Source organism: Sceloporus occidentalis, unplaced genomic scaffold (genome assembly GCF_023333645.1).
Source record: "Sceloporus occidentalis isolate IW3139 unplaced genomic scaffold, rSceOcc1.0.p SCAF_19, whole genome shotgun sequence".
Classification (NCBI taxonomy): Eukaryota; Metazoa; Chordata; class Lepidosauria; order Squamata; family Phrynosomatidae; genus Sceloporus; species Sceloporus occidentalis.
In genome coordinates, this window is record NW_028316999.1 from 7,363,053 (window position 1) to 7,390,380 (window position 27,328).

At 36.4% G+C, this 27,328-nt stretch overlaps 1 protein-coding gene across 3 annotated transcripts in view; it reads right to left on the minus strand.

Annotated features, from left to right (window-relative positions):
* The window catches only part of LOC149302367 (KH domain-containing, RNA-binding, signal transduction-associated protein 2-like), a 154,332-nt gene that overhangs the window by 90,185 nt on the left and 36,819 nt on the right, over window positions 1-27,328 (minus strand). For all 3 annotated transcript variants that reach the window (XM_089482595.1, XM_089482594.1, XM_089482593.1), the window contains exons 2-3: window positions 22,041-22,168; window positions 2,822-2,938 (exon numbers count right to left, since the gene is read on the minus strand). In XM_089482595.1, coding sequence (XP_089338721.1) covers window positions 2,822-2,938; window positions 22,041-22,168 — 245 coding nt within the window. The remainder of the gene's footprint in view (window positions 1-2,821; window positions 2,939-22,040; window positions 22,169-27,328) is intronic.

Below are 27,328 nucleotides of genomic sequence, written 5' to 3' on the forward strand. Positions count from 1 at the left end.
AAAAAGGATGGAGGTTATTGACACCTTCTGGACTCACCTTTCACTTAGATCAGCAGCATCTCAAGGTTTGGGAAGAGACCCAGACTCAATTTTGCATTGTAGGACCACCACCAATAGCAGCACTACACTAACCAATAGATACATGCAGCAGTATGCTATGGGACTGAAGAATGGGACATTTTGATGAATGGAAGGAAGCAGCAGCAGTAGAGTACTGGGTATCAGTAGAGCAAGGGTGCGGCGAGAGAAGCACTCGCCTCGGGCGCAGCAGCGAGGGGGCGTACAGCCGCCCGATCAGCAGCTGCATGATGTGTTCTAGGGGCCCAGTTGTGAATCAGATTGCTGAAGCCCCTAAAAAACAGTAGAGTATCTATAGGGGAGAGGCAAGCATAGAGGCTATCTCCCCTGTGGCAGTCTTCAGGGGAGTTCCAGGGCAGCTGCAAGATTGTAATCTCCCCAAACAGCCCTGCTCAGCGGGCGCTCCCATGGGCAGTGCACACCCAGGCACCATGATTGCTGGTCTGGGTAGGAGGTGTCCAATGAGCAAGGCTGGTTAGGGAGAGCACAATCTCCCTTTAACCGGCCCGTTAGGGAGCGCCTAATCACTATCCACCAGCAATTGATGCCGGGATATGATGTCATACCCCCCGCTCTGCATCAATAGCCGGTGCATAGTGATGAGGGAGCACAAAAGCAGAGGTCTGAAATGACAGACCTCACCCTACCACCACAGGATGGAGGGTGAGAAAATTAAGAGATGGGGAGAAAGGGGTGTAAGGGCAGTGTAAGTGTACATATGTGTATGTTTTTAATCTTGTGTGTATGGGCAGGTGTGGTATTTGTTTGTAAGATGGTGTGTGTATGTGCATATGTGTGTGTAAAGGCAGGGGTGTTTAAGGGCAGTGTATGTGCATGTTAATGGGCAGGTAAATGTAAAGGCAGGAGTGTGTAAGGGAAGTATATGTGTATATGTATATGCGTGTTAATGGACAGGTGTGTGTAAAGGCAGAGTGTATGGGCAGGTGTGTGTAAGAAGAGTGTATATGTATATGCGTGTTAATGGGCAGGTGTGTGTTAAGTCAGTGTGTATGGGCAGTGTATGTGTATATGTGTGTTAATGGGCAGGTGTGTGTGAAGGCAGAGTGTATGGGAAGGTGTGTTTAAGAACAGTGTATATGTATATGTATATTTATGGGCAAGTGTGTAAGGGCAGTGTAAATAAAATAACATCTGTAAAACTGCAGCAGTAGAGACAGGGCAGAGCACGGCGTAATTGTGCCAATTGTGCCTCATGTTGGTAGGTGGGGTGGAGTATATTTTATCAATACTGCAGCCAGGATGTTCACTAATACTGCTGCTGTTGCTGCAGGTGGCTGGTTTCTGATTTCAGGAAAAAAAAGGGCTCAGTCTGCTGTTGCCTCCGCCCAACTCACAAGAACTAGAATCACTCTGTTTATCAGACATTTCCAAATTGTTTTTTGTTGCTGTAGTTGTAGTTGCTGTTAATTTGTTAATTTGCTGTTAATTTCTGATTTAGTATTTGTGTTGTGCAAAATTAAGAGGTTTTACTTGAAAAGTATTGCAAGAACTAAAAAAAAAGAAGTTAAAATATTTATGGATTTATTATTTTATGTTGTCCAAAAATAAAAGGTTTTATTGTTCGTATAAAAAATATATAAAGAATTGTGTTTTAATAATTTTTACATTAAAAAACAGCCCTAAAATAAATAATTTAATTATTACATAAAAATGGAAAAAACCTTCTGCTGCAGTCCCAGCAAATCAATAAAATAAATGATGGTTGTGCAGCTTTTCCAATCCACTCCAACCCAGCCAATTTTCTGCACAACACTACTTGACACTTGCAGTATGGTAAACAGATGAAATTCAATCTCAGCTTAATCTAACATTGTCACACAGTCCTAATATATATATATATATATATATATATATATATATATATACACATATATATATAAATATATACTAAACCTGTGCTCCCATAGCCTATCCTCAGTATTCACAATTCTTTGCAAGTGGATGTTGAATGTGGACGTTTGATTTCTCAAAATAATGGGACAATATTAAAAGCTTCGGACTATTGACCTTGAACAAAAATACAGCTTCTTAAAATCGTCTTATGTTTTTTTGAGGTTTTGAGAGATGAAGTCACATTTTTTGTGCCTTAAGAAGTTCCCAGCTTCTAATTGTGGAGGCATCACAATCAGTGGTGGACAGAGACATTTTGAGTGGGGCACACTTTACTTTTATACAGTTTAGTTTTATACAGTTTAAAATCTCTTGATCATAAAGCTACCTTCTACAATTTTTGGTAAAGGTTGTAATGTTCGTTTCATGAATGTATATGCATCACCAGATAGTAATGAATGAGTGTATCTCCTTCTTTTCCAAAATGTTCTTGCCCTTTAATAGCCGGAGATGATTTTAATTTTGTGTTACCAGGTGAAAATAGATGTGGAGGAGATGACAGCCAGAAGGCAGATCTTCCCACTAGCTTAAAAATGTTATTGCTGATTTTAAATCGAAAGATCCATTTAAGATGATTTAATTCACTCAAATTCAGTAATAAACATACAGTAATAAGTTGTTAACGATAATTAACCCCAACTGCTAACCTTTAACCTTTTATATCCCTGCAGAGATGTATTTTGATGTACATTTACTCCATATTACACCACACACACTAATTCACATTGATCTGAATGTTTCAATTATTCTATCTTCTGCAATTTGCAATACAACAAAGCGCTGAAGACAACAAATAAGACAAATGTAAAATGTATTACTAAATAATATTTACCTTTGCTTTGTCTCTCATTGAACCTTTACCCAAGATTGACATTTTTGCCCCAGTTTCTTCTTGTAACCTCTTCAAAGAATTCCCTCTTGGTCCAAGCAACTTTCCAACAAAATTGAACTGCAAAAAATACAACAAAGCTATAATAATTATATGAATGTACAATTACTGTAAAGTAGAAATAGGCAACAATACAAATGTTGTTGCAGTTCTATTATTCAGTTGTCACTGAGACAACCAAAGAACAATTTGTTTACAAACCATGGTACATGTAACTTTAAATATGTAATTTGTGGTGTCAATTCTTTTTTTTTTAAATTGCAAATGAAATGCTCCAGAAAATGAATTAACAAAACAGGTATGTGATTTCAATTGCCCTCTTTTTAACAGCAGATGGATTTTGACAAAGAAGTTTTAAAACATGTCACAATTTATGTGATATACTGATAAGGCTTATTTATCAGTATTCAAATAATACAATGCATACCCATTACTGATTGCATTACATGCAACTTTAAATGAATATTGCCAGATGTTAGTCTATATTTCTCCATATACAGTGCTTATGACGAACACCATTGCTTAACTCACAGGTACATTGGGAAGATCCATAGGAAGGTTTAATTTTAAGATAAATGTTATTTACAATTATACAAATAGTCATATATAGATTTACCATATGGTAAATACCATAGAATTTTAATCTTCTTTATACTGGCCAAATGGACTTACAATACGATGTTCCATCCCAATTACAGTATACATCATTGTATGCTGTTTTATTCAGTATGCATTAGTCAGGACACCTTAATTTGACTTTTTGATTATTCTGTGCAGTAAAAAGAAGTCAAATTTTAAATTAACAGAGCTTAATGTTCTCTTATTTAACAAGAGAAAAAAATGAATCAATAAACTTACCTTTTAGCAAACTTTTAAAAAGAAAATGTTAACTTTTTCGTTTGCAGCAAAAATCTTACAAAAAATAAAAAAAACATCAGAAATTATTGTTGCTGTGTTTACAGTACAAAGGAGCGAAATTACATTTGTAATGCTTTTACTCAGCACTAGAAATCAGGTACAAAAGCACCCAAATGCAAGTTCTGAGGTTTGTGGTATGAAATTATCTAATTATGTATGGTTTGTACATTAATAACAGCAGGGCATCAGTCAATGTAAGAGTCATAGAACTGTCTAGAGAGACATTAAACAAAAGCAGCCTTGGAGAAGGCTAGATGAAATGTGCATTGAGCATATAAAGGTGAGGAAGATTAAAGCTAGAGGCAGCTATGCACAGCACGTTCATGGTTAATTATTTATCCACCTGCTAGAAACAACAGCACACAAAAAAGATGTCCTGAAGTAAAAAAAAAAAAGGTTAAAAAAGGAAAGCAGTTAATAAAAGAACAGGTCACTCCCCAAATATGAGATGCTTTATGTATTTGAGGACATACCGTGTTTAATCATTGGTGTAATTCATTTTTTTTTTATTAGGGTGATGTTTGATCAATCTGTTGTAGGTCACTTTTTTTTAAACATGAAGCCTCCAGCTGATATTGAACTTCATTAATTCTCAATCACGGCATCAACTAATGTGCCCATGATGGATGTCAATGTCATTGTTTTTACAATGAATTACAATCAAAACCCCCCCACGAAATTCTCATTCCCTGTCAACCCCACTGCCATGTCAGAAAAATAATTTTGCTTCTAAAAGGCCCCCAATTTTATTCTGAAACAAATGGGCAGAAATGGTCCAAAAACAAAAGGGTCAGAAACTAACTGAAACATGTGTCTGAATCGTTTATTGCCCATTTGCACATGTGTAATATCGGTTTAGATCTGTAAATAAACAAAAAATCAATTCAAGACAATAGGTGAGATATTTTACTAATTAAAGAAGAAATACATATATGGAAAACATATTAAAAAAAGTTATTATGAACCAAAATTAAGCTCAGCAGTCTTCCCAATTATTAGCAAATTATTATTGCAATTATTAGAAAGTGAACTGTAATTGATATCAATGAGTGTTTCAAAACCAGTTTGATGCTTTTTAATTAAACCTTTCAGTCAGTTACACACTAATTGAAGGATAGTGTATATCAACAATCAATTTTATGACTATACAGGTTTAAAGATATTCTATAAAAATGACAAGATAGTTAAACGTCTGATGCCTAGGGTCATCCTATTAATTTATGAATAATAGTCTCTGTATCACTACCTGACTATCTTCTAACTCTCGGGATTTATGTAAATATAAAAAGGAAACAGGTCCAAAAAGAACCTCCATGACAGCCCTGCTAATCACAGACCTTAATCATGTCTAAAGTTGCCAACAAGATTAAGTTGGGGTATTGACATTACTCCATTTCCTGGTTGACCTAGTTCCATACGTGCATTATATGGAGTTTCTTCTTTGTACCGGTGTAACAGAAACTCCATTCGCCAGAAGGGGCTCTATGGGCTTCCCAACAGAGGAACCTATTGAAGAATTCACTTTAATGAATTTAAGTATTATTTAATTTAATTTTCGCACATATTGTGGTGTTGTTTGTAAATTTTGCGCAGCACTTTATTTATTTATTTATTTATTTCTTGTTTTGTGTGTTAACACAATGCCAAGATGAAGGACATCACCAATGATCTTAGAGAAGTAATTGTTGCTGCCCATCAATTGGGCAATTGTTCTCCTCTGTAGCGATGCCTATGCAATAATTAGCTAATCATAGCAGCAATGTTTGAGGTTAAAAATAACCAATAGAAAATATAAATATTTTGGCTTAATGACCCTTTCACTTCCATATATGAAAATACCAATTACAAAAGACATCAGTTTACACTTTAATTATTACACTTTTTCTTAAAACCTGAAATATAACCACTTTTTATACTAACTAGCATAAAAAGAATATTTCTTCATTAGTTTGGGGCACACGGTTTAACTGTTATATAGGATCATATTTGTTTAAATTGAATAGACCCCTTACGAAAAATTACTGCAGTTTTTCTGAAGTAACACATTTACTGCACTTTTTTTTTTTATATTGCAAACCTACAGTTGTACTTCAATGTACTGCAGCTTTATTGCATTTGTACTTCCGTACAAAAATAACTGCAGTACAACTGCAGTACAGTGAAGTACAAATGCAGTACAACTGCAGTAAATGTGCAGTAATACTGCAGTAAAAGTGCAGTATTGCAGTTTTTTCATGTCCAAAAAACAGCAGTATTACTTCAGAAAAACTGCAGTAATTTTTTCGTAAGGGACGTTAAAATCAAATTATCACAATTCAGTTTAAACCAAAAGGGTACAGATTTTATTTTTATTGTGTTTTAATATTTTAATACTCACTGCAGGACATTAATAATTGTAGTGTTTCTATGAAAAATGGCTCAGAAACTGCAGTCTGCATAATTTTATGAATTGACTGATGTCTTTTTTGTCAAGAAAGTTTATTAAAGGGGTAAATATTATAATATATAATAAGATGGATAGAAAAGGAGTAACAACAATGCATGCTTGGTATACCAAACATTTTATTTTTAAAATATGGACAAATCAAACGTGGAAGACTGACCATGATTGGCCTTTTTTCAAATTAATTATATGTTCCTCAATGTATCACAGGCACTTGCAGAATGTTGAAGAACAATAATGAAAACACCAAACTCTTTGAAGTCTAATGTGCACAAGAAAACATTTGGTAGCTATATTATGGAAAAATTACAATAATGGAAGTAATGGAAGTTCCAGGTCTGAAAACATTTTTACTTCAAATATGTTTATTCTGACACACCTTGGTTAACACAAACCTTAATTAATTAAATTACCTTACACATTCAACCATTAGGCTAGGTTTCCACTTGGGTTTTTGTCCTGCGTTTTTTTTCTTGATGAAAAACGCCAAGAAAACTGCCACTGCATTTTTCTGCGTTTTGGCGTTTTTTTCTGGAGTTTTTTCTGGCGTTTTAGCCTTTCTGTGGAAATTGCTTTTTTTGACCTTAGGCAGTTTTTCCAGCCTTTACAAGTTAGAAGTTTCACCCAGCTAAAAAAGGGATTAGGATAAATGGCAAGTATCTGCCCCCTGATGTCATTTACTTGGTAGAGTTCTACTTAAACGCCCCGGCGGACTCTAGGAAGATTGGCCCCAAATGATGGTGCAAATAGTTTGCTGTTGCTTTTGGCACGCAGGATCCAGTTGATGCGTCGCGTATGTTTGTTTGTAATGGCATGTTTGTTCCAAATGGTGTGGAATTCAATATGAACTTTGTTTTGTGTGAAACTGTTTGTTTCCAGCCTATTTCTCGTAGGACACACAGATACTGGGTCCATCCTCTGCATTGTAACTGTGGAAAAAACGCCATAAAAAACGCCAAGGCAATAAACCCACATGGCTTTTTCATGGCGTTTTTTCTCTCCCATAGACTTCTATTGGAGAAAAACGCCAAGATTTCCTTGTAAAAAACGCCAGAGTGTCAACATGCTGCGATTTTGAAAAACTGCCACAGAGCCCAAAAAAGCAGAAAAACGCCAAAGAGGACTGAAAAAACGCCAAACAGAAAAACGCCAAGTGGATATGGCATTGTGCGATTTCCTATTGAAGAACAGCTAACATCTGGCTGCAGCGTTTTTTCACTAAAAAAACGCCAGGTGGCGCTATTGGCGTTTTTATGGGCGTTTTTAGCAAAAAAAAACCCAAGTGGAAACCTAGCCTTAAAGTAGTTTATTTTGGTTCTGCTTTTGGTTTTACATGCCTTTTAACCTTACATGGCTTTTAACAACATTGTTTCAAATAAATGATTACTAAAGCATAAATATTGTGTTGCATTAAAACAAAAATATATATTTTCTTCCTTATTTAGTATGTTTAATGAATTGTATGTATATTGCATAATACAGCATTGCAGGATGTTAAAAGTGCTGTAGGAAAGTAATCTTTGATAATGACCTTTTCTGTGGTCCATTGACAAAGTAATTTACCTCCTGTTTTTTGTTGAGTTGCAAGAATGATTACTTTTGTGATCCGTTATTAAAATCCCTTTTTTCATTTATTACAGATAGAACAACATATTTGGACTGCTTAGTATAGATATTTATCCTGGTAAATGTTTGTTGTCGGCATCTTTCCCTCTGATTTACAGCATCTATTTTCGTATTTCGGCTGAAGGAGTACATTTTGTTAGCAGAAACCTTCACATTGATTACCTTTACTTTGCAAGTCATTTGGGACTGCAATCTGCTTACAGTGAAATGTGAGCTATTTCTATAAAGGTCTGAGAGATGAAAATCATTTTAAAAGCACACAAAAGTTACATATCAACAAGCTAAAAATGACAAATTGGCATGTTCCTTTTTAGTAGCAAATGGAAAAACTATTGATTGCTTTTAAAGTATGTCGTTTGGCATTTTGTGCCATAGCACTTTAAAACCTTTTACAGGAGCAAAGGGAAATATGTTTAATAGTTCGCAGTGTAATATGACACAAACATTTTAGAATGTATTGACTAGAAATAATTTCACTTGTTTAGTCACGTTTACAAGTTTAGAAACACTCAGAACTTTCCCACAGGGTCTGGTTCCAGCTTTGATATTAAAAGCGTGAATCAAATATGATCTATAAGCTTACATTATGATATTTCTGTTCTGTGTTTCTGGCTGATTTGAATGGGGACATAATTTGGTTTTTAAGGGACAACCTATGCTGCTCTGTAAAGCACTAATGTGAAGTTAGTTATTAGCAGTGATGGGCCTCTGCATGGGTCCACTTTAACTATAATACAAGATTCTTGGAACACACTGCCGGACCTACCCTGAAAGTACATAATCAAAGGGATAATGTGAAAATATGCATATTGTTACCAATATGAAGAGTCAGACATTTCTGAATACGTGGTAAAAGAATTTCAAATTTAAAATAGGTAGGTTAGTTGTTTTTTAATTGCCGAACTCATCAGAGTTCATTTGCATTGGTGTCAAAGTCAAATTTGATTAACTTCAATAAAATACATGATTCTGCGTCAGGTGGAAATGCATACTGTGATTAGTTCAAAAAATTCAGCAATAGATTGTGATGTTGCTATTAGTGTCTAATTAAAGTCAGCAATTATGCAGTGAGTTGATCTTTCAGCATACTGTTGTACAGTCTACTAGCAATTAAATATAAATTTGATACTTGCAAAAGATGTATATGTGAATTAGCATAACTATTATCATTTTAATAAACAAATCTAAAAAGGTCACCCCATGTTTTTTATATGCAGTTAAATATTACACATATGTTTTCCTATGCCAAGAAAAGGAAATCATGTTTATTGTGCTGGATTCAATGGCAAAAATACATGGATCACAAGTAATTGAATAACAATCACCCCATAGACTGCAGTGGAAAACTGAAATTATTTATCTATCTATCTATCTATCTATCTATCTATCTATCTATCTATCTATCTATCTATCTATCTATCTATCTATCATAAACTGCACTAAATGTATTTACTGAGATAAAATGTATCTATATGTTTCTTATCTCATATGTTGCTCTGAAGTCTAAGGAAAGATTGTTTTTAATAACTTGTGGTCCCCAACAATGAAAACAATGTAAACAAAGGTTCAATTAGTAGTTTGGCAAGAATGTTGATCTATATTGCGTATTATGTTATGTTTTATCACATGGCAAGTTTTTGGTCAGTTTAACAGATCACTTTGGGGGATTGAATCTCTTGTCTATGTTGTTATTCAAGGTAATACAATAAATTAATTAAAATAGGAGTGGCAAATTTGCAGCTGATGTGTTGTCATCAAAATGCAATTACTATTAATTTATCTTTTGTGGCTTATGCCCAAAAACCCTCTCTGCTGCAGTCTGACATTTATTCCTTTGCTATACCAACTATTGCTATGAATATTTTCTGCCATTTTCAAAATGCAGAGTTTTCATCAACTATTTGAGGAGAAAGGGATACAGTTATTAAATCAACATTGTCTAATCATATTACGTCACTTAAGCAGTGGGTTAAAATTGTGAATATCATTAAAACATACCACCCTTCAATATATTGTTGCATTACTATGTTTGTATCAGTACATTTCACTCAGTAGATGCAACATGTAACCCATTGCAGTGGAGACATGAGTTGAGAATATTCAGTGATGTTTAGCAAAGCCATTGTAATAGTTTTCAGGGTAAGCAGACCATATACACACCATGGTTAAAATATTTGACTTTATTTTGTAAACAACCAAGTAAAAATATGAATATTGTGTGCAAGCAAGTATAAGACATAACTCCTGGCAAGGCTGTGTGTATGTGGGTGTGTGAAGTGGAGTGAGGTGTTATTTGTGATTAGAGGTACGTTTTAGTGTAAGTGTGTGTGTATATGGCAGTGTGAGTACATGTATATGGTACAGAGAGTGTGTAGGTCTATGTGTTAGTGTGTATGTTAGTTACTGGGGGGTAGTGGGGCACTTAGCTGTACCTGTCCCCAGGTCAAAAGCTGCCCTCACTTCCCTGTGCTGACCAGACTTTCTCTATGCATAATGCTAGGTAAGCATTATGACACAAAAATTAATAGGTAATCCACAGAAGTCTTGCAATTTCTTAATGTATTCCATATGAAATCACTTATGCTGACTCTTCCACAGAAGTTTTCCAACTTTTTTAATGTGAGTTGCCATATACCATTTAGAAGCTTAGATCTTGATGGAAATTGGTAATGTAATGGTAATGTAATGTCTACTAAGGACTTCACTAAAATACTTTGATGTGATACATGTTCCTTAAGGGCCCAAGTGCTTTAGAAATGGTCTTCAAGTGCTACTCTTCTGGATTTAACTTAACTAAATGAACATTAGAAACGTCGTTCTTAGTACTACTGGATTCCCAAACCTTTCCTTAATTCTTTTTCTTCATGTTTTTAAACACATTATATATTATCTGCTACAGTTTATTTACAGAACATATTGGAAAGTATGAATTAATTTTTTGTCTAAGTGAAGTAGCACATTAAAATGGACACTCGAGCCAATGCCATCATATGTATCTTTAAAGTTATGTGGTGTCCCCCTTACTGCAACTTACCATGCAGGACATACATTCTGCCGAACACATCCCCATTACGTGATAATTACTACCACTCAGCTCCACCACTGTCTCGGCACAAGCTCCATGCAGCCCCCCTGTGAACATGCACAGAAAACACTCACACTCATTTCAATGGCAGCACTTTCCCATCTTTTACTGGTTGCTACAAGCAGCCATTTAGTGGTGGCACACATCAGGGCATGGAGGGTGCTGTGCAGTTTCTTTCTTTCTTTCTCTTTCTTTCTCTCTTTCTCTTTCTCTCTCTCTTTCTTTGTCTTTCTTTCTCTCTTTCTTTCTCTTTCTTTCCATATGGAAGTGTTTTAATTTCTAAAATGACCGTAATGCAATTGTATGTGCATAAATAACCCATTACTATTCTTTTGTCCCTGGAGTATTGCAATGTGAGCAATGGATGGCAGATTTATCTGCTTCAGTCCATGTTAAGAAATATCTTTCCCAAGTAATAATATTTTACTACCTCCCCTCTTTAGGCATCTAGGGCTGGGGTCACATGAGGTGTAGAGTGGTTATGAAGTCATAACCTGACGCTCCCTAAGTGCCTTGCAATGTGTAGGACACAGTAAAAATGAAATCTATGCCAGAGTAGGTGCTGATGTCCTTAGGGACAGTATGCAGTTAGGCTAGATGGAAGGACTGTGTTTGGTCGAAACTGTATGCTATACATTCATAAAAAAAACCTGTTTTAATTGATGTTTAAAAATAGAGACTTAGCTCAAGACATTACCATGATAAAAAAAATAAAAAATCTGGACTTGTGTTTTAGAGCAATGAAAGTAGCTATTACCATGAAAGGGTTAAAACTTGTAAAATTGATACAAAAAACATCTTTCATGAAGAATACATGCCTTTTTTATATGAATATACTGTATATGTGTATAATAATTATTTTTACATATTGCTGGATTTATTAGGATATCCTAAAAGACAAGCCTACTTTAAAATAAAAGAGAGCCTTTAGGCATCTGGTGATGAATTCAGATACTCATCAATTAACTTCCTTGATGCTTGGGATCAGGCATATGTAATTATCTCCTTTAATAACTGAACTTCCACACTCCTGTTCCCTTGGGCATCCCACAAACAATTTGGTCACAGCCCTGTGTGGAAATAGATTTTAATTTTTGTGAATAAAAAGGATAAAAAATAAAATGTTTTTTTTCACATATACAGCAAAGTCATCAAATAAAATGTAATCACTGTATGTTTCTTATCTTCAGTTTTTGGGCAAGCTGTATTGGCTAATCCGATTTATATTAAGGCAAATAATTTTACATCTGAAAGTAGAGCAAGGCAAAAGGAGTGTTTTTGTTTCCCAGTAATTACGGTGAATATTACACAATGTCACTACAGGAGCAATTACTTAATTCAACTATTGAAATATTATGTTTGACAAGTGACATGACTGACCTCAGAAACTCTGGGGTGAAACAGTTTTTTTTTTCCTACAGAAATTTCTGTTGCTTGAAAGGTGCCATTATTTTATTTCTTCCCACCCCTACCTGAAAACTCAGTACTTATTTGATGCTGGCAAAAAGGCCGATATACTTTCATTATCAATTTTATGTTACATATATAGCATTAGCACATTCTGTAGAGGTAATAAAACAGGGGAGACACAATTAATAATAATGTTTAAAATTGCTAATAGACAAAAATGACAAAACATGAACATAAAAACAAGGGGAAGATGGACAGAAGATGAGATTCAAAAAGAAAATTTGCATACCCTTTGTCTTTTTATAAAATGCGTGTATTAAAGTGACTAGAATAAGTGTCTAGTTTTATTTAAACTCTGTCCATTATGTATTATACATTCTGTATTTACTGTATTGTACATAATGTTTTTATAAGTAGCACATGTTTTAATAAGTTTTTGAACAACAACTTGTTAGTCAAGAACAGTCAGTAAAGTACAACGTAACTCTTAAATTACCGTATTTGCTCGATTATAAGACAAGGTTTAAGACAAATGCTCTGAAAAATACCCCTCGTCTTATAATCGGGGTCGTCTTATAATCAGACCTCAAATAGGTCTGACTATGAGACGACTAAGATCCAGATCCCCCGCAGCTGCAGGGGACCTGTATCCTCCTGTCTCCCCCCCCGCCCCACTTACCGGTACTTCTGAGTCCCCGGTATGTAGCTGGGGCAGCGTGTAGATGTCTACGCGATTCGCGTAGACAACTTCCGCTGCAGCAGGAAGGAGGTGTGGCTAGCAGCAGTGGTTGTCTGCGTCCATCACGCAAACCTTCCCCGGCTGTCAGAGATCAGAGTTCCCCGCACCCGCGAGGGGGAACTCTGATCTCTGACAGTCGGGGAAGGTCTGCGCGATGGACGCAGACAACCCCCGCTGCTAGCCACGCCTCCTTCCGGCTGCAGCGTAAGTGCGTGGGATCTACACGCTGCCCCGGCTACATGACAGGGAAGTCAGAAGCACCGGTAAGTTTGGGGGGGGGAGTGTTAAATGGGGGGCATAAGGCATTTCTGGAGGCAGAGTACTCTGTGAAATGCCCTTTAACCCCCTTAATGCAACTCTGCCTCCAGAGTGGCATATAGGGGTATAAGGCATTTCTGGAGGCAGAGTGGCACATAGGGGGTCAAAAGGCATATCATGGGGCACAGTGGCGTATAGGCAGTTGGAGAGCTGGCAGCCTAAGGCCTGGGGGGCAAGTCTAGTCAACTGGCCCATTGCACCATCAAAGCGGCCGTCGTGCGGCAGTCACTCCATCAGAGCCTAATGAAATTAAAGTGGCCGGTGTGCACACACCGCATGCCTCAGCTCTTCATCCCACCCCTTTTAAGACGTGGGAAGAGGAGCTGAGGCATGGCCGTTGGGTCTGACAGCCGCATGATGCAGGGGCGTACCTAGAGTATTTGGCACCTGTGGCAGATCCTGTATGTGGCACCCCCCCCACACACACACTTTAAAACTGCATAGTTTCTATGGTTAGGCAAACATTGACAGGGGTACAGCAAAATTGTTATCATTATATACTTAGGGATTATGCGGTACCACCGTCAATGTGTGCCTATACATTGAGCCAGACACTGACAACCCCTATCACTATATACTAAGCCAAACATTGATGTGGTGTAGGCTTACCACTTTAGTGACTGGCATAGTATATATTAGGGATGCACCGAAATGAAAATTCTGGACTGAAACTGAAAATTCAGCATTCACTTGGCCAAAACTGAAAAAAAAAACAAAAAAAACTTTAAAATACTTTATTAAAAGTAACACCAAAATTAGACAAAAAAAATCAATAACAATATTAACATATATATATATATATATATATATATATATATATATATACACACCCACATATATATAACAACAATCACGATCCTATCATGCCCAGGTTCTAGCATGTGCTGGCTGACTTAGCATGATAGGAGTGTGATTGCTGTTTGCAATTATATATATATATATATATTAATACTGTCATTGAATTATTCTGTCCAATAAAAGTGTTAACACACCAAAGTTGAACCAAAAATAATTTATAACAGCAATCACACTCCTATCATGCCTAGGCAGCCACTACATGCTGGAATCTGGGCATGAAAGGAATGTGATTATGGACTCCCTATGCCAAGCTATCCCCCAACACTTACACATCCATGCTATCTGAAACCCTCATTCACAAACATTCAGCATAACACCCATCACTCTCACACACTTACATTCAGCATAACACCCATCACTCTCACACACTTACTAATCCACTCTCCCTGAATCTTGTCCTACCTTTTCTTCTTTCACTCTCACTTTTCCTCCTCCTCCTCTTCTTCTTCTTCTTCTTCTTCTTCTTCTTTCTGTCCTTCCGGTGTACTGAGCGCGGAAGACGGTGGGCGTGGCTTCAGTGTTGTGCGCCGGGATTTGACATCAAGTCCCGGCGCACAGCCACAGTTGCCGCGCACATCGTTTCTAAAGGCGTGCCGGCATGGTGGCACCCCTCAGATGAGCGGCAGCCAGGGCGGACCGTCCCCCTCCCCCCCGCCAAGTACGCTACTGGCACGACGGCCGCATTCAATCTTGCTCGCGGCCGCTTAGTTTTTAACTTTGTGGCTGCATTGAATGCTCGTCTGCCGGTCGTCCGTCCGGCCCACCGGCCCGGATTTAGGGCGGCCTGGGGGGCAATTGCCCCCCGGCCCAGCCCGCCCCTGCATATAGGGTTAAAAGGCATATCATGGGGCACAGTGGCATTTAGAGTGTTAAAAGGCATATCATGGGGCACAGTGGCATATAGGGGGTATAAGGCATTTCTGGGGCAGAGTGACAAGCCTGAGGGCAGATGTGCATAACTGGGGGGCAGGTTGGAAAAACTTTTTTCCTATAGGGTCATCTTATATTCAGGCTTTTTCTTTTTTTCCTAAATGAATATTCAGATTTGGGGGGTCGTCTTATAATCGAGCAAATATGGTATATATGTAAAGTATACAGTTTCTTAAAAGCAAATACACTTCTGGGTAGATTTGATTCAGTTTCTCTATGTCAGCAATATATCTTTTCCTCAAGCAAAATATGTGTATAAAGATAATGCAAAAATATCCATGTAATGTCACAGCAGGTGTGCCAAACCCAACAGAACATCTTCTGTATCTATAGCAATGCACAGAACACTTAGCAGGAAAAAAAACTATTTAAGAACAGAAATATATATTTGCATAATTCATGCTGATTTTCGTTTTGCCAGAGTTTTTTCCCCCTCAAAATTGTAGATGCAGCATTAATGTGGCACAATATTTGTCTTCTAATTCAAGTTGGTAGTATAAAGCATGACATTTAAATGAGTGCCCTATTTTAATGAATATAAAGGCCATAAAGTCTATAAAGACTTTAAAGTATAAAGACTATAAAGTCTAATGATATTTCAAACACTATTATCATTTTAATTGCCCCAAATTGCAAAACAAGCTATGTGATGTTAAGATGCAAGACTTAGGGTGTTTTACTGATATCAGAAGAAAAGTATGTGTATATAATGGTTTTGCTCTTACTGGGAATCCTTAGGGCATTTTCTTTCCAATAAGGAATATTACTGTGTCAGTACTTACCATATTTTTTTTTTCTAAAGATGTAAATGTAGATAAATATCCACCCTAAGCAACACAATATTTTCTATGGGTTTCTTTGTTGACATACACATATATAAAGTTATATATCATCACAAGTTTGGGCTTAACATAAAATTAACAAACCAAATCAAGCCATCTGTTTGGCTAGGCTAAAATATTGTAAAGACAGCATCATATAAAATGTACATTTTAGTTGAAAGATAGCCTTTGGCATGGGTTGAATTATCACAAACTAAACAGGCATACACTGATTCACTGGCATAACTCTGCATAATATAATCTGCAAACAGTATGGTCTCTGTAATCTATTTTAACAGTATTTAACGGATTTTCATGTATCACAAGATTAGATGCTTTAACTAACTAACTATATATATATATATATCAGATATGAAAGTTGAAAGCACTGTTTGTTTTTTTATTTAAACAACTGTTTGTTCCTAGTTCAATATTAAGGTATACGAGTATTTAAGCACAAACAGAAATAATAGCTCTACCGAATAACAGAAGAGGAAAGATTACTGGGTGCTAAAACCCTACTAGCTGATAAAGTGAGAAGAAAAAGAACCTACAGTATCTGATAAATCAAAACACTGATTAAGATTCAACTAGAAATAGAGATTAATACATGTTATTTCATAAGAAAGACAATTTGTCCCTCCTTGATCTCCATCTGGACAAGGCATAATTCTATTCCTAGTGGTTGCTAATTAGTAGACATGTGCAAATGGTTTCGGTTTGTTTTGGCCCATTAGTTTTTGGGCAACAAATTTTGTTCATTGCCCATTTGGTTCGGCTGAAAATTTAGGGGCAGAGTGCACAGGGGACACTGTGCACTTTCCCAAAAGGGCTGAGCCACGGGGACGGTCTCTCCCTCGTTACCTCAGTTGGGCAGAGGGTGTGTCTGGTGGCTCCACCCTTTTGGGGAAGTTCCCCAGGAGGGCATGCCTAGATTGGAGGATCACTGTAAGTTCCAACCGGGAAATGTCAATGGGGATTCAGATTGTGAAGCAAAAGTGGTATACAGAGAAGGTAGAGAAACATTAAGAAAACGTGAAAGTGAATGTGAGAACCAGGCAACAAATTTTGTTCCTGAATTAAAAATGCTCCCCGAATTTTCAGCTGAACCGAATGAGCAAGAAACAAAATTAGTTGGCTGAAAACGAATGGGCCAAAAACCAACCAAAAAAGTACCAATATGCACCAATATCTAGATCATCTGGAGACCCGTCAGATTGTTAGTAGCAAATTATATTACGTTACATTTTATTTATACTGATGAGCAAATTTCATAGCGCTATTACAAATGGGAAGTGAAGCCTAAAAACATTAAAATTGACAACATACAGACAATAACATTAACACATGTTAAGAAATACTGGTATTGACAGAGAATAAGGTCATGCTGTCATTGTGATCTTACAACCTCTTAGAATCATGTGAGTAGCAAAAACAAAAATGTAAATTAAAAAAATACTTGTAATTTGCACTCTTTATCTCATAACAGTTATACATGAACGATATACAGTGTATATATATATATATATATATCTATATAAGCCTACATTTTAAAGTGAATGATTTTTGCTTTATACACCGACACTCGCTAATCCTTTATACTATTAATAACAAATCTTACAACACTAAACTCTCTTCAAATTAGAAATTTGCACTATAATGCATGTATTTTTGCTGTTGCGGTTTATATTGGGGTGAAAAATAACAATGAGAAAAAAGTCATATGCTAAATGACATGAGAGTGTTTATGGAATACTTAAAACTAATTGCATCTTTTTGTGTTGCATCAGTAATAAAAAGAACTTAATTAAATATCTGAAATGGCTTTGACTTGTTAAAACAGAGAAAATTTGGAGATATTTCTTAAACCGTTATTTTTAATGAGATCCACAAAATGTTCTCATGCCATTTCTATGTTTTCATGATATATTTGTTCTAGACTGTAAATAAGCAATATCAAGGGATGTTACATTAGCCAAGTCCAAAAATGATAAATAAGACATACACGGTGCTATCACACTGTGATTAATAGTGTTTCCTATTCATGAAGAAACACCTTTCAATTCAGTGTAAAGGATTCTGCTTTAAAATTTATTTTTTTACTACACTATACCATTCATATTTAGGTTGATTTATAGAGATATAATACATGGGGTGCTCCTTGTAATATATACAGGTAACGTGACGTATTATTCAATTAAATATTGTATAAGTAATGTGGTCTTCCAAAATATGTTTTTATAGGTGAAGTATTGACTGTATGCCGACAGGTGTTCTTTGAGTTAATACAGCATCTGAGAAACTAATTAACTGCATAATTTGTTATTTACGATTTGCCAAAAAAAAGCAAGTCTGTCAATTTATTTTTTTAATGATAAACTTGAGGTTTATAGTATATGCAATGTATGAATTAATACACAAAAAAATATTAGGTAATAAAATAAATAAAAAATAAGCTTTGGAATCTATTGTATATCTACTTGTATTGTTCATTATCAGTCTCAAAAGTCTCATCTACAGGCAAGCATCCATATTTTTGGATGCACATAATACCCAGACCCAAATGGTACAGATGGTTGACTGTTAAACATAGGTTCTCGTGGTAGGAACACAACTTTTCACAACTTTTCTGTCTTTTCTATCTTAACTAGTTTCATAGGCATTAGATAGCTTCTACCGTTATATACCGGCACAGACACTGAAGGTGGTACAGCATAACACTTACTGTTATCATTATATACTGAGGCAGACATTGACGGTGGTACAGCATAACACTTATCACTATATACTGAGGCAGAAATTGACGGTGGTACAGCATAACACCTATCACTATATACTGAGGCAGACATTGACGGTTGTACAGCATAACACCTACCACTATATACTGAGGCAGACAATGACGGTGGTACAACATAACACCTATCACTATATACTGAGGCACACATTGACGGTGGTACAGCGTAATCCCTATCACTATACATTGAGCCAGACATTGACGATAGTGCAGCATACCACTTCATTAGTAGTAGGGATGCACCGAAACGAATTCTGGACTGAAACCGAAAATGCAGCATTTACCTGGCCGAAACCGAATATGGGCCCCCCCACACCATAAAAAAAAAATCTAACACTTTTATTTCAGGTAAGTAACACACCAAAATAGGACAAAACAATTAAATAACAATATTAATATATATATATATATATATATATATATATATATGATATATATATATATGATTGTTAACAGCAATCACATTTCTATCATGCCCAGGCATACCCAGATTCTAGGGTGTACTCGCAGACTTGGCATGATAGGAGTATGATTGCCCTATCTACCCCTTCTCACTCCCTTCTCCCTATCTACCCCCTATCCCCCCGTCTCACTCCCTTCTCCCTATCTACCCCCTCCTAACTATCTACCCTCTCCCACTTTGAAGTTCACTTACCTTTCAGGAGTCCTGCGGTGGGGGTGCAAGGCCTCTGTCTCCCAGCTCTGCCACTGTATGGAACAGTATAGAGTGATGGGAGTTATGATGTACTAGAGCATAATTATATAATGAAAAATACATTGGAAATGGTACAGCATAACACCCATCACTCTCACACACTTACCAATCCGCACATATACCAATCCACACACATACCAATCCACACACACACCAATCCACACATACCAATCCACACATATACCAATCCACACATACCAATCCACATATATACCAATCCACACATATACCAATCCACACACATACCAACCCACACACATACCAACCCACACGCATACCAATCCACACACATACCAACCCACACGCATACCAATCAACACACATACCAATCCACACATATACCAGTCCAGACATATACTAATCCACACATACCAATCCACATATATACCAATCCACACATATACCAATCCACACATATACCAATCCACACATATACCAATCCACACATATATACTAATCCACACACATACACCAATCCACACATACCAATCCAGACATATACTAATCCACACATACCAATCCACACATACCAATCAACTCTCACTCACTGCTTTCCTACCTTTCCTCTTTTCTCCTTACAGCTTCTTTTCCTCCTCTTCTTCAGTTCTTCTGTCTTCTTCCGGGTCAGAGGGCACGGACAGCAGTGGGCGTGGCTTCAGTGTTGTGCGCCGGGATCTGACAACAAATCCCGGCGCGCACAGCAGCTGTTGCCGCGCGGATCGCAAGGGAGCGATATCGGAGGTCTTTAACAGACCTCCGGCTCCCTTGAGTGATTTTAAGCCGGGTTCAAGGGTTGAACCCGGCTTAAAATCACTCAAGGGAACCGGAGGTCTGCTAAAGACCTCCGATACCGCTCCCTTGCGAGCCTGCTCCTCCAGCGGCGGACATTGCTGTCCGTCTCTGGAGGGGTGCCGGGTGCCGGCAAGTTGGCACCCCCCTGATGAGCGGCACCCGGTGCGGACCGCCCCCCCCCGCCCCCCGCTAGGTACGCTACTGCTCTAGACAGCTGGAAAGTTAAATTATGGTACATAAAGTATACATTTTCAGAAACTACACCCCTTGGCGCATCAAATGAAGGGCTGCATGTATTCGTAGCACAAGACTGGAGTGCGCAAGACATAAATGAACTTAACTTAATTTTTTTATTTTTTTTTATAAGTGTGATATTCATTTATTTGTTGTGCACGTCAGATTTGTGATACAAATACAAATAAGACCTCATTTGCTGCGGCTGGGGGTGTAGTTTCTAAAAATATATAGTTTTGTTGGCATATTTTAACATCCCAGGCAGCTATAGCTGTTTAATTGACGCCAGCCATGCATTAAATGTAAAGATGTCTTTTGCGATAGTCTAATAAATGTAACTTTTAGCAATAAAATATTAGAAAAACACAGTCTACTGTTCTCAATTTCTGTTTATTTTAGACCGGTTACCTACTACAAATATTTAGCAGCACAGCTTTTGATATTAGAGTTTAGAAAAATAAAATTACAAACTAGTTTTTATTGAGTCGAAAGTGAAAAATTAAAATTTTTCCCATTTTTGGCTATATTTTGCAAACCTGATGAGACATACACATATAAAAATGGTATATTTGGAATCTGCTGGGTGTGCTGAAAAAAAACAATATATGGTTTGTATAGTTTATTCCCAAGAAATTTACTTATAAACGCGTTTAAACGTGAGATGCACCAAAATGCCGAAAACCAGCTTAGCACCAGGGTGGGAAATGGCTTAGCAGCCAAGGGGTTAATTAATAATTATTATTGTCTAAAGCACTAGCACTGCGCTTAAACTCAACATTCCGTGATGTTCAACCATTCTAACTTGTTCTAGAAAGATGTCTCTTAATTGTATACCAATTTACCATGGGATGATACATATAATACATAATACATAATACATAAATACATATAAAGGGGCTGGATAAGAAAGTATAAAAATTGCCAAAGGGAAGGCTATACTTATCACTCCAATATTAGAATACACTGATGAAACCATGTAAAACTAAAATTAAAAAAACAATGTTAATATCACAATCGCACCTCTTGATAAAATGGATACTAGATAATGGTTAAACAGTTGTGACTCCCTAGTGCCCAGAACATGCAGATTTATAACCAATGTGACAAACATTGTGTTGTTACTGTATATAACTTTCGAGATTTTCTTTTCAACACATGAGATAGCATTGTTTTCCCTAAGGCAACCTGTCAACCGTTCTAACACATCCTGCTGGTGGAATGGGTACAACAGATGCTCTGGGAAACACCATGTATTGCATTACACATTAAAATAACTATTTTAGGTTTTTTGGGGGTTGGAACAGACATCTCAGAAGGTGCACACTTGAGCAAGTTCCTTGATAAAGAAAAAAGCTAAAACTAGCCCTTTCTTCTAAGAGTCAAGGTTGCTTGTTGTTACAACTGTAGTGTCTTGATTCATGATCCATCCCATTCACTTACAAATAGTCATATATATGTTATGCAATAGAAAAATAATACCTTTGGATACTGCTTTACTGGTATCAATACTCTCTCAGATAGTTTGATGTTTTTGTTGCTTATTATATCTAGATATTTCTTTTCCTCGTCTTCCTTCTTTACCTCGGAATCTTGAAACTTTTCAATTTCTGTAGAAAACAGAAAAATAATAATAACACAAAGGTGACAACAGAAGGAATAGAAATGTCCCTGCTTTATTTTTGAAGTTAGCTCAAAAGGAAACACTTTTATTATATTTTAGAAACGATGATAATGAAAAAAAACACTATTTAAAAAAATAATTTCTACAAATACAAAAAAATGCTATTTACTTTAAAGCATTTAGTTGATTTTGGATGTATATGGATGTCAATAGTTCGTCAAGCTATAATGAAACATTTTTTTACAGATCAATTTGTAACTGCACATTTGTAATCAAAATATCAATACCAGTAAAGCAAGTAAACAAGCAAAAAAAATTTTAACTAAAAAAAAAACTAAAGAATTAAGGATTTAACAAATCAGTGACAATAGAAATGAAAAAACAACATACACAGTTCAGTAATTTGAGTAATAATTCAACATTCATCTTTGTAGTTAAATTTTTTCACAAATCAACAAATACTGTATGTCTTATTAAGAAAATCTGTAGGAATATTATAAACCAGTGAGCTGAATAAATCATCGTGGAAACCTTGGGAAACTTGCAGTGCTAAAAGCAGAGGACTAGTTATAATACCTTGGATTAGGATTCATTTGGACAGAAATTTGGCACTATGGATATTGGAATCTATTGGTGATTAATAATCTAACATTGTTTTTTTCAGAGTAGGCATGAGTGGTGGCTACATATTAATTAACTAACTTTGCCCTCAAGTAATTCACACTTGCAACATCTCTCTCAGTTTCCTTTATTGTATTCATACCTAAATTCACAAAAAAACCTCAAATTAATTACAAAATTATTAAACAGAAGTTATATTAGATTCAGATTGAGAAAATTAGACATTTTAGCAATCTGTGGTAATTTAGAGATCTCCATCTGTATATTTTATTCACAAGGGAATGAAAAGTTCTGATTTTTAACTTTTTAAAACCACCATTATAGTGTAGACAGGCAGGTAAGTACCGTATTTGCTCGATTATAAGACGAGGTTTTTTCAGAGCAAATGCTCTGAAAAATACCCCTCATCTTATAATTGGGGTCGTCTTATAATCAGACCTCAAATAGGTCCGACAAAACGAGACTAAGATCCAGATCTCCCGCAGCGCTGCAGGGGACCTGGATACTCCTGTCTTATGCCCCCCCCCATACTTACCGGTGCTTCTGACTCCCTGGTGTGTAGTAAGGGCAGCGGGTAGACGTCTACACGATTCGCGTAGGCAACTTCCGCTGCAGCTGGAAGGAGGTCCTGTTAGCAGTGGGGGTTGTCTGCCTCCATCGCGCAGACCTTCCCCAGCTGTCAGACAGGAGTGTTAAATGGGGGGCATAAGGCATTTCTGTAGACATGTATTTTTAACCCCCTTAATGCCACTCTGCCTCCAGAAATGCCTTTTAACCCTCTATATGCCACTCTGCCTCCTGAAATGCCTTATACCTCCCTATATGCCACTCTGCCCCATAATATGCCTTTTAATCCCCTACATGCCAGAGTGGCATATAGGGGTATAAGGCATTTCTGGAGGCAGAGTGGCACAAAAGGCATGTCATGGGGCACAGTGGCATTTAGAAGGTTAAAAGGCATATCATGGGGCACAATGGCATATAGGGGGTATAAGGCATTTCTGGGGCAGAGTGGCAAGCCTGGGCAGATGTGCATAACTGGGGGAGCAGGTTGGAAAATAAAAGGAAATAAAAACAAAAAAATATTTTTCTCAATCACAGCTTTTATAAAAAAAATAGTTTACATAGTTTACATGAACTAACATTTACTGGTAAAACTTTTTCCCTATAGGGTCATCTTATATTCAGGCTTTTTCTTTTTTTCTAAATTAATATTCAGATTTTGGGGGGTCATCTTATAATGAGGGTCATCTTATAATCGAGCAAATACAGTATTATGAAAAGACTATATACATGATTCATGTATTTATCTTATCATATTTCAATATATCAACCAGAAACAATGTAATCAGGCAGGATTTAAGAGGATTTAATGGGTTTATTTGAATTTTAAGTGACCATAGGTCATCTTAGTGTTGGCTGCTAACCTTTATGACACTACAGTAGTAAAAACCTTATGAAGCTATAGCACGGTAAAAAGCATTTCAGTTCCCGTTTCTTATATTTTATGAGCTTTGTATATAGAGTAGCTTGTAACTGCTAGAAGGGTATGTTAATCAGCCCATCCATTGTCAGCGGTAACAATTGCTTAACCTATGATTGCCATCAATATAAAAAGCTAATTGAGCTCATAATTGTTAAAATATAGAAGTGTCTAATTAACATCACAATGCCACAGGCAGTGAAAAGTAATTAACCTATTTATTGCCAACATTAGGCTACTCAGATCAAATAGCTTTACTTTAACGATGTTCAGATCAAAGGCGATCATTGAACCAGGTTCTGTTGTTAACTGTAAAAGTGAAAAGATATATATATATATACATATATATATATATATATATATATATATATATATATATATACGTATCGGTTTGTCTTTGTCAATTCTAGTCTTGTCATTATGTGCTCTCTCCCCTTGTGCGTTACCTTGCTGCTTTTGATTCCTGCCCTAATTTCAGAAAAAAAACCTTGATATTCTAATGTTCCACAGTTGAAGCCAATGTTTTTCAATGTAAATTATTTTTTCATAGGTTGACCAGTATTTGCTCAAAGGCCCTTAGTTGCTCTTTGCCTTCTGCAAGGTTGAGCTTGGATCAGTGTTTCAGAAAGAGTGTAGACATTTACATGTGAATATCTGTGTATGTATGTATATGCATGGATGTGTGTGTCTATATCCGTGTAGCAGCACAAAGAAAGAAGCAGAATCTATGACAAAAGTAAACATTTATTTTTATACTGTCCCCTTAGCTGTGTCCAGGAGAGGGCTGGCAGCCTAAGGCCTGGGGGGCAAGTCAAGTCAAGTGGCCCATTGTGCCACCGAATCAGCCCATCTTTTCCTGATTTTCTAACGCATATTGATTATAAAAATACAAATATGATTCAAATGTGGTTTAACATAAGTAAATTTAATAGCAACAAAGGATAGTAAAAAAAACTTAAAACCTAATGTCCCCCTGATGCTCAGCCAGGTAAATGTCCCCCATGATACTGGCTGAGAATTATGGGATGTATAGTACACAGCAGCAGGGAAAGTGTTTTTAAGGCTAATATGAATACCCTATCAGGATCAAGTGGGCCCATACACTCTCAAATATTAATTCCCTGGAAGAGCTGATTGGGGACAGAGCTGACACATGGGAGCTGAATGTGGACAGTAATGACATCGGGGGCTGAAAGGGGACAGAGGTGACACTGGAGAGCTGAATGGGGACAGTAACGACACGGGGGGTTGAATGGGGACAGAGGTGACTGTCACATATGTGTTACATATATATATATCTATCTATCTCTCTATATATATATAGATATATATATATATATAGATATATATAACCATGACCATGTTTATGATTTTATCCAAAACAGATTACAAATTAGAGAATTATTTTACGGTGCCCTTTTATTTTTTTTCTTCTCCTCGCTCCATACATAATTATCATATCTGAAAGTATTTTTTACTCCCAGCAGCAATCACTACATTCTACAGGTTAAAAGTAATGGAACAAACTAAGTACTGTGCTCAACATTTGTTAATTACATGGGGAAATAGTGGTTTGGGTCAAATGAGCACTGTGGATAGCTGATCTAATTATTCAAATAATGTAACATAATTAACTGCTCACTGTTGCAATTCATCAGTTTATAAAAGAACAGTTATAATAGAGAAGAAAATTGCTTTTTTATTACCGCTTCTATATCATATTCCAACAAACAAAGAAATCATGGGTTACTGTAAAACATTTTATTCAACACTATACAATAGTTCTTGGCAGGTTTGCAGTCGCTCTACGTTATGTATCACATGTTTTAATCTGATACAGCATGTTTAAGTTTTCCATTTTGCACAAAATATATTTTACTAAGAATTCTACTTCTTAAACAAAGTTACTAAAACTAGAAAAAGCTGTTGTTTTGTCAATGTAATTGTTCTGGAGATATTTGGTATGTATGTATATATATATTAGACTTAATTAGTCAATTTGTACAAATTTCAGTTGTCTCTGAAAACGAGGTGAAACTCCCCATGAAAAGGATAAAAACTAAACAAAAAGCTCAGAGTTTTCATCCAAAATCAGCAGACTTCCACTCTCTTACACTCTTTACAAGTCTTCATATATTCTCTGCTGTCTACATATATTCCTATTACAGTTATTACAGATATTATTGCAGTACAACAAGATAAAGAGATCATTATTTGCTCAGCGGAAATGGTCAGCACAATAGTGATCCTGGATTATAACAACTGAGCGATATCAAGCTATATAAACCCCTAAACCAAGACCCATGTGGCCAATACAGTATAAGGATCTCTGCAATCCTACATACATAATTTCATGTATAGAAGGAAAAAAAAGACTAACCCTAGCCCTATGTGAAAAAGTCAACCAACTAACCAAATTTAATTCTGCTCTCTATTACAAAATCCTGAAGGAGAATGTCCAGCCATCAGTTTGTGACCTAATGAGCCGGAGTACACCCAAGCAAGTCCACCTCTGACTCAAAATAATCAAAATGAAGGTTTTGGAGTGGCCTAATCAAAGTCCTGACTTGAATCCAATTGAGATGCTGTGTTCTCCTTAAAAATGCAGATCCTGCTAAAAAACCCTCTAATGTGGCTGAATTAAAACAATTCTGCCAAGAACAGTGAGGGAAAATTCCTCCACAAACATTTGATTGTAGTTGTTGCTGCCAAGGGTGGTGCAATTTATTAGTAGGTTTAGAGGGGCAATTATTTTTTCAGATGGGTGATAAAGGTTTTGACCGGAAATATTTACAACGTGACAAGTAAGCAAAAAATAAAGAATTCAGGAAGGGGGCAAATACTTTTTCTGTAAATCAGATCAAGACATAAGGAAATGTGAATGTTTCTACTGTTACAACATGGGATTGCAAAGCTTACAATGAGATTTACTATCAAAGTGATAGCACATAGAGCTGTAAATATTTTCTTAATCAAGGCTAGTGCAGAGTGTTTTAAGGAAAGGGATGATAACAATAAATATCATCTTGGGTTAACTGCCAA